The sequence below is a fragment of the Syngnathus scovelli genome, chromosome 10 (genome assembly GCF_024217435.2).
Source record: "Syngnathus scovelli strain Florida chromosome 10, RoL_Ssco_1.2, whole genome shotgun sequence".
Taxonomy (NCBI): domain Eukaryota; kingdom Metazoa; phylum Chordata; class Actinopteri; order Syngnathiformes; family Syngnathidae; genus Syngnathus; species Syngnathus scovelli.
Window position 1 is genome coordinate 2,776,927 of NC_090856.1, and position 14,647 is coordinate 2,791,573.

Consider the following 14,647-nt stretch of genomic DNA (forward strand, 5'->3'; position numbering starts at 1 on the left):
GCCAAACTCAACTGGCAGTGCTATTAATACAAATAGGAAAAAAATGTTGAATATGAGAATTTTAAACACAGAAGTAGATGATCAATATAAATGACTAAAGAATTAGGTTGTAGAATAAAACCTGAGCACAAGTGTGCACTGTTGAAGCATCTTTACTATACTTACAGACAAAAACAATGAACAAGGTCTGGCTGAATAATCCCGACTCACTACAACTCTCCCTCTCTGTGAAATCTTTTTTTTTTTACACATCGCAGGGCATAAAATGTCTGCAATTTGAGGGTGGAGGAGTGTACAAAAGAAAAGAGCACATTAAAACAGTAATTTTGCCTTAAGAACGCTTCGTTTGAAATTCCTTCTCGGCCTTCTTCACTAATAACAAAAAAAAAAAAACATGATTGCCAATTACGAAAATTGTAAACCATAGACTTTTTTTTTTCTACTTAGGAAAAGTAATGACTTGATTTAAAAGGGGAGTCTGCAATTAAAAGAAAAAAATCTACTTTGTTCAGATGGAAGTTGCTTAAGCAGTGTTTGTCTGAAGATGAGGTCAGAGTTAAGTCTTCAGTTTTGCAAATTAGCATGCTTAAAGCAAAATATCTGCTTTGGCCAATATTTAGGTGACATCCACTTTCATTCTTTTCTACTATTATTAGGAATAATATTCACAGTTGTAACAAAGATGACAAAACCCACTATTTTTAATTGCAAACTCCCCCCAGGAAAACTTTAAACCTGATCGGGTGCTACAAAATGGAGGGAAACGAGTGACGAGAGCACACGTCGTTGCAAAATGCTGGCGGCCAAATCATCCGCAAACACAACGAAGGCACTGATCGAAAAACAAAACATAAAACAGCACGTTTGAGGTTGGTCTTCACGTTACCGTTTCTTACTCCTCCTTGCCTCTTTTTGCGCCACGGCCAGGCGACGCTGTGGAAGCAACGTTAGCAAACATCGTCTCTCGAGGTCTTCGGAAATGAAAACAGAACAAAAAAAAAGTGAGAACCTCTTCCTAAAAAGGTCCCCGCCAGCCTCGTGTTGCCCACGTTGGGTGCTTGTGATTGTATAGAGCAGATCATAGCACCAGATTCTGAGCGGGGGTTCGAGTAAAGGGACAGTTGGGGGGGGGGGGGGGGGTTCCTCACGCCCGCTCTTTGCGCTTGAGCTTGGACGACTTCTTGACAGCACTGTTCTTATTTAGCAGCTTCAGAACTTTCTCTTTGTGCTCCAGAACTTTCATCATGGTGTCCCGAGCCTCCGTCACCTGGTCCATGACCAGCTTGCAGCGCTGCATGTTGCCCTGTGGGGAAAGAAGAACAAGACGAATCAAGAACATTGTCCACTGAATTGGAATCGTGGCGACGTGCGTGAACTTTTCCACGGGGTTAAAGGTGGACCTGTATGAGTTCGTTGATGCGGTGTAGGTCGTCGTCTGCTCCCGCTCTCTTCTTGGGGATGAGGCCCTCTTGGAGAGAGGACAGGCGGCTGTACACATCGTGCTCTAAACTAGACTGGAAACACAAAATGACCAGCGGAGAAGGTCAGTCAAAAACATGACTAACGTAGCGGAGATGTCACCTTATCAAGTTTAATTAAAATAAATAAATAAAGGTCAGGAAACAGCTTGACCCTTCCACTCACCAGCTGTCGGAGCTGTGCGGCACACAGGTGAATCTTCCAGCCTTGCGCTCGGCACGCCACCCCTCGCTGGTTGGCCATGTCCTGTAAGGTGCCCTTCTTCTCCTCTGAGATAAAAACACAAAATGAATCAATTTATTTGAATTGATAACCCGGTGGCACTTTGCATCTGTCTGGAAAAAAACTAACCTTTGACACGGATATCGCTGTACCTCTGGAAGTGGTGGTAGGCGGCTTTCCAGGGGTTACGGTAGTGCCGGAGGAGGGTGACGGGCGGCCGGGGCCTGACGGGCACGTAGCGTACCCCTTCCTCGTCTGAGAGAGGATTTACATTTTTTTTTCAAGGTTGCATTTGAATATGCAAAACCAATAAGTATGTAAATACTTCACCCGTCTACGTACCGACATATTCCCTGGGGGGAGACTCTCTGCGCTCAGCCCTGCCTGTGATGGGCCTCCCGGGCGCCTTCTCCTCGTCGGTGCTGTTGGTCTCCATCATCTCACTCTCCTCGATGGAGATGATGTGCTGCTGCTTGCGAGGCTTCTTCCTCGGGGAGGCCCCTGGGATGAGGTCTCCCGTGGGGGGCACGTTGAGGGCGGAGGACTGGGTGTTCAGGACAGGGTTGGCGTCTGTGAGGAAGAAAGCAAAAAAAAAAAGTTGTAAACCTCAAGCATGATAATAGCTTTGTGCGAGTGTCGCCTCCTCACCTGGCTGCGAGGTGTTTACGCTGTCCGGGTCGTGCTTGACCTTGACGTCGGGGCAGCTGGCGACGCAGGCGGCGGTGCTGCTGGGGGCCGGTGGCGTGGGCGACGCCACCGTGTTGGCCATGGAAGCGGGAGTAGGCGGAGTCACCGCCATGGCTGCAGGAAGGGCCGAAAGGACGGCAGAGGGCTGAGAGGGCGGTGCGGGCCCCGGCGTGGCCAGAATGGCGGGCAGGGCCTGGGCGAGGTGCGGGGCCCCCGATGCCACTATCGCTTGCTTCTCGCCGCCTTGTGGCGGGGGCAGCGCATCCACGGCGGCCATGACGGGAGGGGCCACCGCCATGTGCACCTCGGCTTTGGGTTTGACTCTGAGTGGGGTGAAAGGTCAAAGTGCACTCAAGAACTGTTTTGAATACCCTTCAAAATTAGATATAGCATTAGCCAGTTAGCACACACATCTATTTTTAGCTTTACTAAACATGCTCACCCTGCGGGTCGGGGGGAACTCGCCCCTCTCATGCCACTCTCCATTCGGACGCTGCTCGCTTCACTGGGCTGAGCAGGAATGAGGGTCTTGCGAACACAACTGAAGACAAAACATGAACAAGAAGTTAGAAGAAGTGTCTAACCTGAAAATTAGTGCACTCATAATACATTTATTGTAGGCCCCAACAAATAATCGATTAACATGTTGATTTTTTATTTTTAATTGATCAATGATTCGGATTGCCTCTCACCTTTCGGTGGTGGGCTTCTTGCGTAGGATGCAGGGTCTCGGCGAGGACACCTGGGTGGGCGCCCCTGCCTGTCCGTGAGCCTGAACCATGGTGCCGACCGGTTGAGCGGTGCTGCCGATCGGGTTAGCCACAAAGCCGTCAGCCAAGACCACACCTGGATGGGGTTAAAACGGTTGAGAAATCCTTGAAAGCTATTATTATATTACTTTTTCTTAGGCTGCGGTTAGATTCAAGAGAAAAAAAGTGAATTTAAAGAGAACATGTCAAGGGAATTTGGTACCAGATTTTGCTTCAGCAGGCGGTTGCTGCTGTTGGCCGCCGCCCTGCTGGAGGCCAGGCGCACCGATGGACGCCGTACCCGGGTGGAGGCCTTGCACACCGATGGGCGCCGGTTGGATGCCCTGCGTGGCGATGGGCGCCGGCTGGATGCCCTGGGTGCTGATCTGCGCCGACGGCAGGCCGATGCGGTCTACCGCCATGAGCTGCATGTGGTTGAGGTGCACGGTGGTGGCCACACCCACGCCGGGCTGCGCGGGCAGCGCAGAACTTGGAGCTTGGGGAGTCACTTGAAAAAGAGGAGAAACTCAAGTTAAAATGTGGAAAAAGTATTTTAATAAATTGTGGCGCCAATTTAATTGCCCGACAAAGAAACCCAATGAATTTATTGTTTAACAAAACCTGTTTCCTACCAGGATATTGACGGATGGTGGACACAGAGCTGCTGATGGGGGTGTAGGTGTGAGTCAGGGGATACGACGACGAGTACGTCGGCAGGAAATACTGGAACTGGACCGGAACGGGAGGCCTTGAAAATCAAAGGTCAAAAAAGGTCACCCAAAGGTTGTCGTATAAAGATCAAATAATGTATATATGGAACATTAGCAAAATATCTTATCCCACCTGTTGTCGCTTCTCGGCTCCATGGTGACGGGGTTGGGCGACGAGCGATGGCCCTGAATGGGAATGAGGTTGGCCCTCTCCCCGGGGTAGTCGGGCTGCACCCGAGACGACGAGTGGGCGATGGGCTGGGGCACCACTTTGGCTGCGAGCGACACCGAGGTGAGGCCAAAGTGAAGGAAAAGCGGGAAAGTCAAAAATAGGAAAACTCACCGACGGGGATGGCCGAGGTGGTGACGGCGGTGGCGTGCGACGAGTGGGAGGCCATCGTCATGGTGACGATAGTGTTGCTGCTCATTTGGGTGTGGGGCACGGAACCTGAACGCAACCCACAAACGTGCATTAGGAGTTCATCCGCTATCTTTTTTGTCTTTCTTGTGACTGCGTACCAATCGAGGTAGTGGAGGGCACGGTGTTGGTGGCCACGATGGGCGCCACGGTGGCTGCTGCCACTGGCGTGACGGTACTGAAGATGGGCTTCTATGAGATCAAAACGGGGTATTTACATTTTCTGTTTTGGAAAAGCAAAACAATTTGCCATCAAGTCAATTTACCTGCGTCATGGTGTGCGGTGGCTGAGGTTTCTGAGCACCGATGGCCGGGTGCGAGGGCAGCGTGATGCGCGTGGCTGTGTCCCGCGACGTCTGAGGCCTTTGGATGCTGATACTGGCTGGCGGCGGGTGAATGGTCAAGCCGGGACGCCTGGAAGAAAACCGAACCCATACTTTAAAGCCTCAGAGGATTTTCCAATTCAAGTTGAATGTTGAAATACCCGTGAGCAACTTCTGCAGAGTGCGTGGCCGTGGGACTGATGACGGGAGACTGGGTCCTCGTGGCTGAAATGGGGGCCACCGCGGTGGGAAGCACAGACGTGGACGTCGTCACAGCCGGACGAGACTGTGGAGGCAACGACGTCTTACACACGCATATAAAATGATTGAGTGCACAATATGTGTGTTTAGTACCTGAATAGTCTGGTGGATGATGTGCTGCACGGTGGGCTGGCCCGGGCCTGCGCCTGCTCCAGTGGCCGGTCGGAGGACTGTTTTGGAGCTGGACATGACGGCGGCTGCAGCTGCTCCTGTGAAGGAAAACATAAATATATGGGCGTTAAAACTAACATTTATTGGTTGTCACAATCAAACTAGTAAGATACCTCGTGGGAGATGCGACGTAAAAGTCTGCGGCGGCACGGCAGGGGTCCCGATCTGCAGCGTTGGGCCGCTACCTCGAATGATCTGGATGTTGGCTGACATCAGGTGGTGCAAGTTGCTAGAGTGACCCTGAAGTACAAAGAAAGGTCACCAAAGTCATTTTGGATTTTTGGCTGAGATCAAAACTTGGTGCAGACGTGACAGGACACCTGCTGTCCGCTGATGGTGGCCACGGGAATAGAAAGCGTGGTAGCGCTGCTGCTCTCCGGGGTGGATGTCATGTGGCCCGGGACCTTGGGGGGAATGGTGATGTGGCCCTGGTTGGATGCTGGCGCAGGGGCTATTAAGCGGCTCGGCATGGGGGACTTCAGAACCGCCTAAGGGTGATTATTTTCACTTTGTTATTTAAGAAAGACATACAATGTTGGTTGTCAACTCTTGGATAAGGTACCTTCATCTGTCCGTCAGTGAGGACCGTGGGCTGGCCTTGGGGCAGATGCACCGGCGGAGCAGGCAAGGCCATAGGCGGTCCACCAGGCTGGATGGGCAGCGCCTGCGGGGCGGGCTGTGGCTGCCCGTGCGTCTGCACTTGCGGGTATGGTCGCACCACCATGGTCTCCTGCTTGTCGTCCCGGAACACCACCGTACTCGTGCCGCCTCCCGCTGGCGGGTGCTCCTGCTGGTCGCTGTCCACAGCCTCGGCGCCGGCTATTAAACGATCATATTTATTTACGGATTATGATAAACAAACAGAAAGGAGCGGAGCGTTTCCCCCATGTTGGACTTGTGATACAACTAATCTAGTTAGACGATTACTCTTGGTACTCATTAAATAATAATTATTCAAATCACTCCCTTGTACCGACTCAAATTTAATGTCTCGCTCCCTCCCTGGTTTTCGGGCATCATTTATTAATCATTGGAAAAGTGATGGTTATTTTGCTCACCTTGCAGATTTGACGGTTGACTGACAGGCACCAGGTTTCCACCGGCGGGCATCAGGGGAGGTCCTCCGGGACTCGAGGCGGGCTGCCCGTGTCGTGGGAATTGTTGGGAGCTCATTCGGATTTTGATTTTTCTTTAACTCGACGACTTGAGAAAAAGAACGTAAATACACGCGTGTGAAAAGAAAGAATAAGTGCGCATGCGCGGCTGTGCCAACAGAAGTACCGAGCACCTCAACAATGAAAGACTCGAAAAATTAACCCTTTAACGGAATGAGCGGGGGTACAAAAACTGAACATAGTTATGGTCGGCGGCTAACATTATAAGACAACTTATAACATAAGCAAATCGATACGTAAATTAAAGAGTATTTTTCCTTGCGTTTATCGCTCGAAACACTCGTCTAACCTCAAGTTTCATCACCATTTATCAAGTGAAGCGACGTCATTTTCGCCGCTTTGGGAAAAGAACACAAACGCGATGTTAGCCCAGTGAGACTTCCACTGGAAATATTCGACGCTTTTGCTTCGATAACATCACATAGTAGAAGGAATACATTTTTATCCGAGCAAGCTTATTAGCAACAAGCTAACGTGAGACTCGCTAGGTCTTGCTGCCGCCTGTTTATCACTCACGTCCAAATTAACTTTTATGGCGAACGACTGGCGAAAACAGGTCACGCTACACAAGGGAAGGCTTTTCCGAGTGTCCACATGTGTTTACCTTATTACTGAATTTATAAGCAACGCTCCTTTTCTGGATTACAATTTTTCCATTCGTCTTTTCTTTTCTTTTTTTTCTTCGTTCGCGACAACATGTAAGCCGGAAGAACGCTTGATAGTCAGCCGGCCCCCTTGACTCTTTCAACCAATCGGGGAAGAGAATTCTGAGAGGTCGACCAATGGGAGCGGGGAACATGCATCAACCAATCGCAACTTTAAATTGAGAGCCGGCCCCTCTAACTAGTTTTAACGAATCAGGGAAGAGAAAACCGGGGCATTGCCAAATGGAAGCGCGAGAAATGCGTCGACCAACCTTAACAACCAAGAGCCGCCCTTCTACTTCCTTTAACCAATCAGCGAGAATAAGACCAAAGTGTCGACCAATGGGAGAGCGAGAATCTCATTTGACCTCCACAAGAATGTTTACCATTATTTACGTTATTTAAATATGTTTACTTTTTTATCCATCAATTAAGGTATTTTCTATTCAATTAAGTGAAAATGACAATTATTTAGTCAGTGCGGGCTGGCGGTCCCTGCTGAATCTCCCGCCACTTGATTATGACTCCTGGTTGTGATACCACAGATATACGCGAGGTGGCGCTAGACTGACATTTGGGAATGAGGTGAATAGCGTTGTGGCCTTTTCACCTCGAAAAGTTGTATTTTATTGCCTGCACCTGTCATTGTGATGCCATTCATGACCTCAGCTCAGCGAGCATCAAACAACACAATAACAAGTGTTGAGGGAAATTTTTTTTAGAGTGTTTCGAGTGTTTCTTTGCTTTTATCGTATACCGATTTGCAGCGTCGTGGATGAACTGCTGCCTCCAAGTAGGCCTCTGTGTTATCGCTATTAAGCCACCTCCCAACTGGTCACGCTAACAAAAGCCAGACTCGCCATTGGTCCAGCATTATTTCCGTTATTTAATTTAGGGCCTTCGTTATTTACATGCAGCGTACATGTGGCTGCATAAACTCGTTCTGCATGCTCGGGCATGATCGGACAATTCTGCACAGCTGCACTCTTTCGTATACACGAGTACACACGCATAAACACACTTGACACGTGTTTTTGTCTAACTTAGTGCGAGCTAAAACACACACACAGTTTTAAAATGTTACAAGCACTTGCAAAAAATGGTGCGTTTTCAAGAATTCATTCATAGGAGAAACATTCCAAAAAATCAGAAGCTTCGTGGAAAACTTGAGTGGTGGGGTGCTATGAGGCGGGGGTTGACATTCCATGGAAGCTGTAGGCAGGAAGTTGTGGAATTTCCATGAAAATGAGAGCAAAGCACAGATTTCGACATGGATTTTTCAACTGTTTGACGTTGGTGTAGCATAGCGGGAACTTAGCGAGAAAAAATGCCATGCGTAGCTACTTCGAGGATCCATGGTTGAAATTTAACAAGGCAGCCATCTTGGGGCTCACAATTCGACCCAAGCCTGAAATTGAGGAGGAATTTTGCCACCATCTTGGGGGAATTCCAGATTTTAGAAAATGGATGCGCCTAGACTTGGGATGCTAGGTCACGGCAATCCCAGCAGGAATCCAGATGTGTGTGTGCGTGCATGGAACGACACGAGATCTTAATTCCTAGGAGCAATGTTCCGTCACTCAGCGCTCCGACTCGGAACATTCCTCTCAGTTCATCGCCGGGCGAGTGAGGGAGGGTGATGCTTGCAGGAATTAATCAGAAATTTCAAGTATGCAAGTAAGAAATGGGCCAAAAAAAGGGCGACGGTAAAACTCAAAGACACCTGCCCCGTTTGGGAAGAGATTCTCCATGGCTATTTTCAACAAGTAAAGACAGCAGCGGTGAGAGAACGAATGGCATCCACGGAATGCCATCGCTGTCTCACCGAGCGGGCCAACGAGGAAGGCATAAATATTGACATTAAGAATTTTTTTCTTTTTTTTTTTTTTATGTGCCACAGCTGCACATGCCAAGACGGAAGATGCCTGATAAGGCAGATCTCAGTAGTGGAAGAGCTTCAGGGTTTGTTTAAAGGAAATGGAGAATTGATAAAAAAATAATAATAATAATTGTGCTGTTTGGAGCGTAAAAATGCAATGTTTTTTTTTGGGTCAGATAATTTATTTTGTTTTTATTTGAAAATTTATGTAAATAGTTTGAAAGAAGTATTTTTTTATTTGAATTTTTTGTTTTGTTTTTTTGGTCAGATCAATTTTTTTTTCATTTTAGAATTGCTATCAAAATAAAAGAGGAAGCCATATATATTTATTTGTTTTTATGTGAAAGTTTTTTTGTTTTTTATGGTCAAATCAATTTTTTTTTCATTTTAGAATTGCTTTTAAAATAAAAGAGGGAGCCATTTTCTGGACATATATTAATATCTTTAATCTCTCAGTCGGGTGAAATATTAAATCATACTTCACCAAAAAAAAACTTCACAGCAATGTCCATACTGGATCAGAAACTTTTTTGTGTATCTGTCACCTGTTATAACATTAATATGAGAACAAAACCAAATCAGAGAACATCTTTGGCACCAAAAAAACAAACTTACGAACAAAAAAAAAGAAAACAATTATATATTAACTTCACTTCCATGTAAACACATTCCGAGGGAGCCATTTTGTGTTCCGCTGCATTGACCAGCAAATGCATTGATTCATATTGTGTGCGATAGATGGGAAAGCATGAAGTGGAACGATCCATTTAATGTCAGAATTTACGTGGGTAATCCCCACTGACATCAACGGCGACACTTCCAAACTGGATTAGTGTACCGAGGCGGTATTTCCCCCCCCCCCCCCCTTCCAGAGTGGGCATTCCAGTTTAATACGAAAACACATTCCAGGCAAAGTTGGAGTTTGGCTGATGGCGGAAAGCAAAGTCTATCTAAAGCGAGGGGGAATGCGCGACGTTTTAACGAGGGCTGAGGGACTTCACATTCCCCGCTTTAGATAGCCTTTTTTTTCTCACTCCGTCAGCCAGGAATGTGAGAAGATTAGCTTCCAGCGCAGGGGCGAGGCAAGGCCAGGGGGAATTGACGCTACAAGGCCGCAAATATTAGCTTCGGAGTTTGGAAGGTCTGACCCGCGTGAAGGCTAAATTCAACATCACGTAGTGTTAAGTTGAACCTCGATGGAGTCCTAATCCGAACCTGAAAAACAAACCTTCCCTTCTCTCACGCCTGAAATGTAGCGAAATAATGTTTTCGTATCATCAGCGTTTGGGATTTTCTAAAGCCGCTCCGCGTTGAGAGTTTTGTAAACGTTCCATCCCCAAAGATAAATAAAAGTTAAATACACATTGTTCTGTCACACAGAAGACACGGCACGCCTCCAACTTCCATTCTTTTAAATTATAAAAACATTTAGCTTAAAAGGCGATACAAATAAGCAGCGATGACCCAAAAAAATAAATAAAATACAGCAACATCCCTCAAATGAGGATCTCCACCATCTCGGAGTCGTTGTTGATGCTCTCCGAGGCCCGTCGGGTTCCTCCCAGCTCGGCTTCTTCTGAATTATCTACGCCCGAGAAACATCATCGTCATGACAACAATCTACGTTTATTAAGAAACAAAAACTCACCAGAGGCGGCCATGGCTAACTTTGGTCGGTCACATTGCGTGCTGGAGTCCCGGCTTTTCCGTCGTAGCAGGCCACCACCTGTCTGGTCATCCGAGAAGCTCTTTCCTACGGATGCGGACAAAGAAAGAAGTAGCTTAATTAGCTTTGCTTACATCCACATTTACACGCTCGCTTCTTCCCATGACTATTCTGGATCGGGGCTATTCATGACACGCATTCCATCTTAAAAACGCCTCGTCTATTTGAGAACCAGGAGGGGCCGTCTGTTTTTTTTTTCGTCTGGTGGACAGTTGTCCCTCGATACGATCTCACCTTTAGTTTCGGTACTGCCGGTCGCCGTGGCGATGGACGGGACGGACGCGGCCGGACGAAGATTGGATTGCTCCCATCTGGAGCGCTGCTGGAGGACTTTAATCATGGCATCCTTCTCCAGGAGCTGTGCGTGAAGGGCTCGGATTCTGCACACGGACGCTCGTGTTAATCGATAAATAACTTTAGGCATTCGTTTAAAAACACAAAGGCCATCTTGTATGCTTATCGCATAACGATCTCTGCCGGATTACGAAATATCAGCGTATCTTTTCAATTTTAGGAGAAGTCTGCAAGCTCCAAACGTGTGTGAAAAGTTTTGAATGGACCCATTGTGAAGTTAACAGGGATGAATTTAATTTCTATCTCGGAAAATCAGTTGGTGGAATTCTGTTGGATTTTCCGAAGACCTGGAATTGATCCGAGTGACCCGAATGGTTATTGGGGATTTTTAATTTGAGAACATTTTGTGTACCTGTTCTCCATCTCCTGACGTCTGTGATTGGTCAGAGGCAAGTCCTCGTTAAAACTGCTGTCAGGAGAATGTCGGGGTGAGGTGTTGATGATGGTGGTATCTCTGTGAAGCATCAAAAACTGTTAAAAAAAAAAAACTGGGATGTTTTTGGGCAGCTGTGATTTTCTCAGGTACCTTTGCGCCGCAGCTGTGGCGGCGGCGTCCATGGCAAATTGTCTCATGGTGCTTTCCTCAAGATACTTCTGTTCCCATTTGGTGATGTCTGCTTCCAAGGCCAGGATACGTTCCTCACGTTCCCTCAGCTGCTGTTGCGACAGCGAGGAGCTTAGCTCCGAAGCCACGGAGCCTGAAGTCTGGTTCTGAAGGCAACGTGGGTTAAGTTAGATGAAGTTTAATTCTACCCTGAGACGTCCTCCATCGGGAAATATCTTCACCTGTTGCACACGCATGCTTTTGAGTTCCTGCTCAAGGCGGGTGCGCAATCGCATCTCCAGTTCTTCTCGCTTCTCGCACGCCGCCTGCAGCTGACCCAGCGAGCTCTGGAGGCGTTCCACCTTCTGCACGTAGGCTCGCTTCCTGTGCAGTTCGTCCTCCAGTTGGCGGTTTCGGGTGTGCGCTGAGAGCAGAGCCTTCTCCAGGAGCTCACGTCCACGCTGGCTCTCCTCCGCAGACACCCGCAAGTTCTGGAGGGACCTCTCCAGACGTTCACGTTCACGTTGCTGCTCCTCATCTGGACACACAGAGTTAAAAAAAGAAAAATCTTTCGTATGGGTGTTCCACAGGGTTCAATTTCGGGCCCCTTGTTGTTTTCATTTTCTTTCTTCCAGGCTATGTGGATGTGGTTTTCTTTTAAAGTGTTTTATAAATAAAGTTGAATAAATCAACACACTGCAGCTTTTGTACTTGTTTTTCCGTAACTCCTCAATAAAACAGAAAATGATGTGTCACTTGGAAAGGGGGCTTGATTACACAACCCCCCCACCCCCGCCCCCCCCTGTGCTGTGACTGCATGCCTGCCAGGGGAATGCAGACTTCCTCTGATCCACTTACATGCGCACACACGTACATACACAAGGCATAGCTTTGTACTGCCAAAAGCTGTGGAATGCCTCCACGGAACGCCAAGCAAACAAGAAGCTGAAAATATAAGCGAGCGCCAGCGAGACGGTGAAGTCAACGCCCTACTATTGTCCGACTTCGGTCCAGTCCACAAACAACTCTGTGTGTGTATGGACTCACTTTGTTCGAGGAGCTTGAGGAAAACGTGTTGCTTTTGTTCGGAGCATTCGGTTTCCTTGTCTGCTCTCTGCTTGGCGGCCGCGCACACTTGTTCTGGAAAGCAACACGTGGTTTAGGGTTTGAAGTTCTGGTATCGAATTACCGAGTCACGCCGTACCTTTGAGATCCCGGTTGAAATCGTGCATCCTTTTGATTTGGGCTTCTAGTTTGTTCCTCATGGTCTTCTCCAGCGCTTCACGCTTGGATGAGCCCTTCATTAGAGTCTCGTACGCCTCGGAGATCCTGGCGATCTCGTTCTCCAGCTTGGAGGAGACATTGGAGCGTCAATCGGATAATGCGAGGAAGGAAAGAAAGTAAAGGAGGGACAAAAGAAGGAAATCCTCATTTACCTTATGCAGGCGTGCGGCCTTCTCAGCGTAGATGTCCACTTCCCGCCTCAGTCTCCAGTTCTCCCGTCTCAGGGCATCAACCTCGTCTCCGGACCTTTCCCTGATGGGTGGAATGAAATGAATCGACCACAGATTTTAAACCGGTCGAGTTGAGTCGACTATACCTGCGCTGAGAATAGAAGGGTGGAGGCGTGTTAGGGTCAAGGAAGTACACCTCCTGGTCCTGGGGTGGGTACCCAGGAGGGGGTCCCCGCGGGTCCCCTTGAGGAATGGTGGTGTACAACTGTGGAAAACTCTGAGAGGTGCTCATGGACGGGAGCATTCGAGGCCCCGGGTTCCCTTCCAGGGTGAGTCGCATGAGGCGCTCGCTGAGGGAGCGGGCGTGCTCCCGCTTGGCATCCCAGTGCATGTCCACGCCAGAGTCCAGCTCCCCTTTTAGGTACTGCGAATGCACTTTGGCCTCCTCGTAGGTGGGAAGCTCCTCCCCGTGGTAGGAAATCCTCAAAGGCTTTTCCGGATGAACGCAGCTTCCCTGGTATTCCTGCCCTTGGGGGTCCTGCCGGGTGGACATGTGCAGGTACTGGCACTCGGTTAGGTTCTCCTGAGAAGAACGAGGACTTCCTCGAACACCGCCGCTACCACGTAAGGCCTGCTGCTGGATGGCTAGCAAGGCACGGGTGTCTGTTAGGTTCCCGAAGCGGAGCTGCTCCTGGATGAGGCGGTGCAGGACCGTCCCGGGGGCAGCCTCGGCGGTTCTCATATCCAAGAAGGCGAGGGGGAGGCCTGGATGGGGGGGACTTGAGGAACAGCACGGATCACAAGGAATCTGAAGGAAAACACACTTGTCAACCTTTTAATCCTTTATTAGGGCTTCAGCGTGTAAGGGAACATTAAATTTGATTTTGTAGAACTGTATTATAAGTGCCTGAAATTTGGTCGGCATGCTGTTCATGAGTTGTCCCACAAAAAAAAGTCTCAAGATCATCAGCCACATAAATCAGTTGAATAAAAACCCCAGCCAATGAAATGTCATAATTCCTCAAATAGTATTGGCTGATTGCTCCACAACTGCAACATCATGTCAGTTTTGTAAATAACACATAAAATTTATTTTTTTAATTTATATATATATTTTTTTATTTATTGTTGAAAGTCTATAAGACTGAAGATGAATTAAAACAAAATAAACAAGGCTGATTTTTAATTTTTTTTTTTTGGAGTGCCAATCAAAATTAAGAAATAAAAATGTAAAAGCAAAACCATCATGTAAAATTCTAAACAATGCACTTTTACACTTTAAATAGTTCTTTTTCTTACTTCTGACTGGTAATTAACTTAAAAGGTCAAAAACAACCTTCCAATATTTTTACACATTTTAACTGCGGCCGAGAATTCTTCTCCACGTACACTTCTTGCGCCATTGTACAGCACAATCCATAAAACGGGGGGAAAAAAAATCTATAAAACACTGAAAAACTCACCAAATTTTAGTCTCATCACACAAAGAAGAACACTTCAAAGTCCGGGAGTAAAAAAAAAAAAAAAAAAACCTCCGAAAAGCTCCTGGAGTGCGCAAATGCAGTCCACGCGCGCAAGTGAGTGTGAGCAGACTGAGTGTGGCTCATAAAAGGCTCACAGGCTGATTGTTGCGAGGGAGGAATGAGTGGAATGCTGAGGCTTCACGTCCCCCGGGGATCAAACGCACCAGGAGGAGGGGGGAGAGGAAAAGGAAGGAGGAGGGGTCGTGGCGGGCATGGGGGCGTTGGGCAAGGGAGGGTGGTGCTGATGATGGCGTGAGCAGGGGGGGGGCTGTCTAGCTATATATGTATCCACTGGATCTAACGTTGCATTCAGGGACTATCAGAAATT

At 47.9% G+C, this 14,647-nt stretch overlaps 2 protein-coding genes across 2 annotated transcripts; both read right to left on the bottom strand.

The window, feature by feature from the left end:
• Positions 1 to 136: 136 nt before the first annotated feature.
• Positions 137 to 6,924, bottom strand: sap130a (Sin3A-associated protein a). The gene is made up of 21 exons (XM_049722835.1): positions 6,800 to 6,924; positions 6,079 to 6,223; positions 5,583 to 5,839; positions 5,341 to 5,508; positions 5,134 to 5,260; positions 4,943 to 5,058; positions 4,750 to 4,874; positions 4,532 to 4,679; positions 4,367 to 4,457; positions 4,191 to 4,295; positions 3,981 to 4,122; positions 3,770 to 3,885; positions 3,361 to 3,645; positions 3,081 to 3,234; positions 2,831 to 2,929; positions 2,350 to 2,711; positions 2,044 to 2,271; positions 1,831 to 1,956; positions 1,645 to 1,748; positions 1,401 to 1,514; positions 137 to 1,303 (listed from the first exon to the last, which is right to left on the bottom strand). The coding sequence occupies exons 2-21, from the start codon at positions 6,191 to 6,193 to the stop codon at positions 1,145 to 1,147; spliced, it is 3,141 nt and encodes a 1,046-aa protein (XP_049578792.1). The 5' UTR covers positions 6,194 to 6,223; positions 6,800 to 6,924; the 3' UTR covers positions 137 to 1,144.
• A 2,214-nt stretch (positions 6,925 to 9,138) lies between these two features.
• amotl2a (angiomotin like 2a) lies at positions 9,139 to 14,590 on the bottom strand. Its single transcript, XM_049723145.2, has 11 exons — positions 14,260 to 14,590; positions 12,943 to 13,604; positions 12,779 to 12,878; positions 12,547 to 12,691; positions 12,390 to 12,482; positions 11,585 to 11,880; positions 11,325 to 11,509; positions 11,151 to 11,252; positions 10,679 to 10,824; positions 10,367 to 10,471; positions 9,139 to 10,303 (listed from the first exon to the last, which is right to left on the bottom strand). The coding sequence occupies exons 2-11, from the start codon at positions 13,536 to 13,538 to the stop codon at positions 10,215 to 10,217; spliced, it is 1,857 nt and encodes a 618-aa protein (XP_049579102.1). The 5' UTR covers positions 13,539 to 13,604; positions 14,260 to 14,590; the 3' UTR covers positions 9,139 to 10,214.
• Between the last annotated feature and the right edge of the window lie 57 nt (positions 14,591 to 14,647).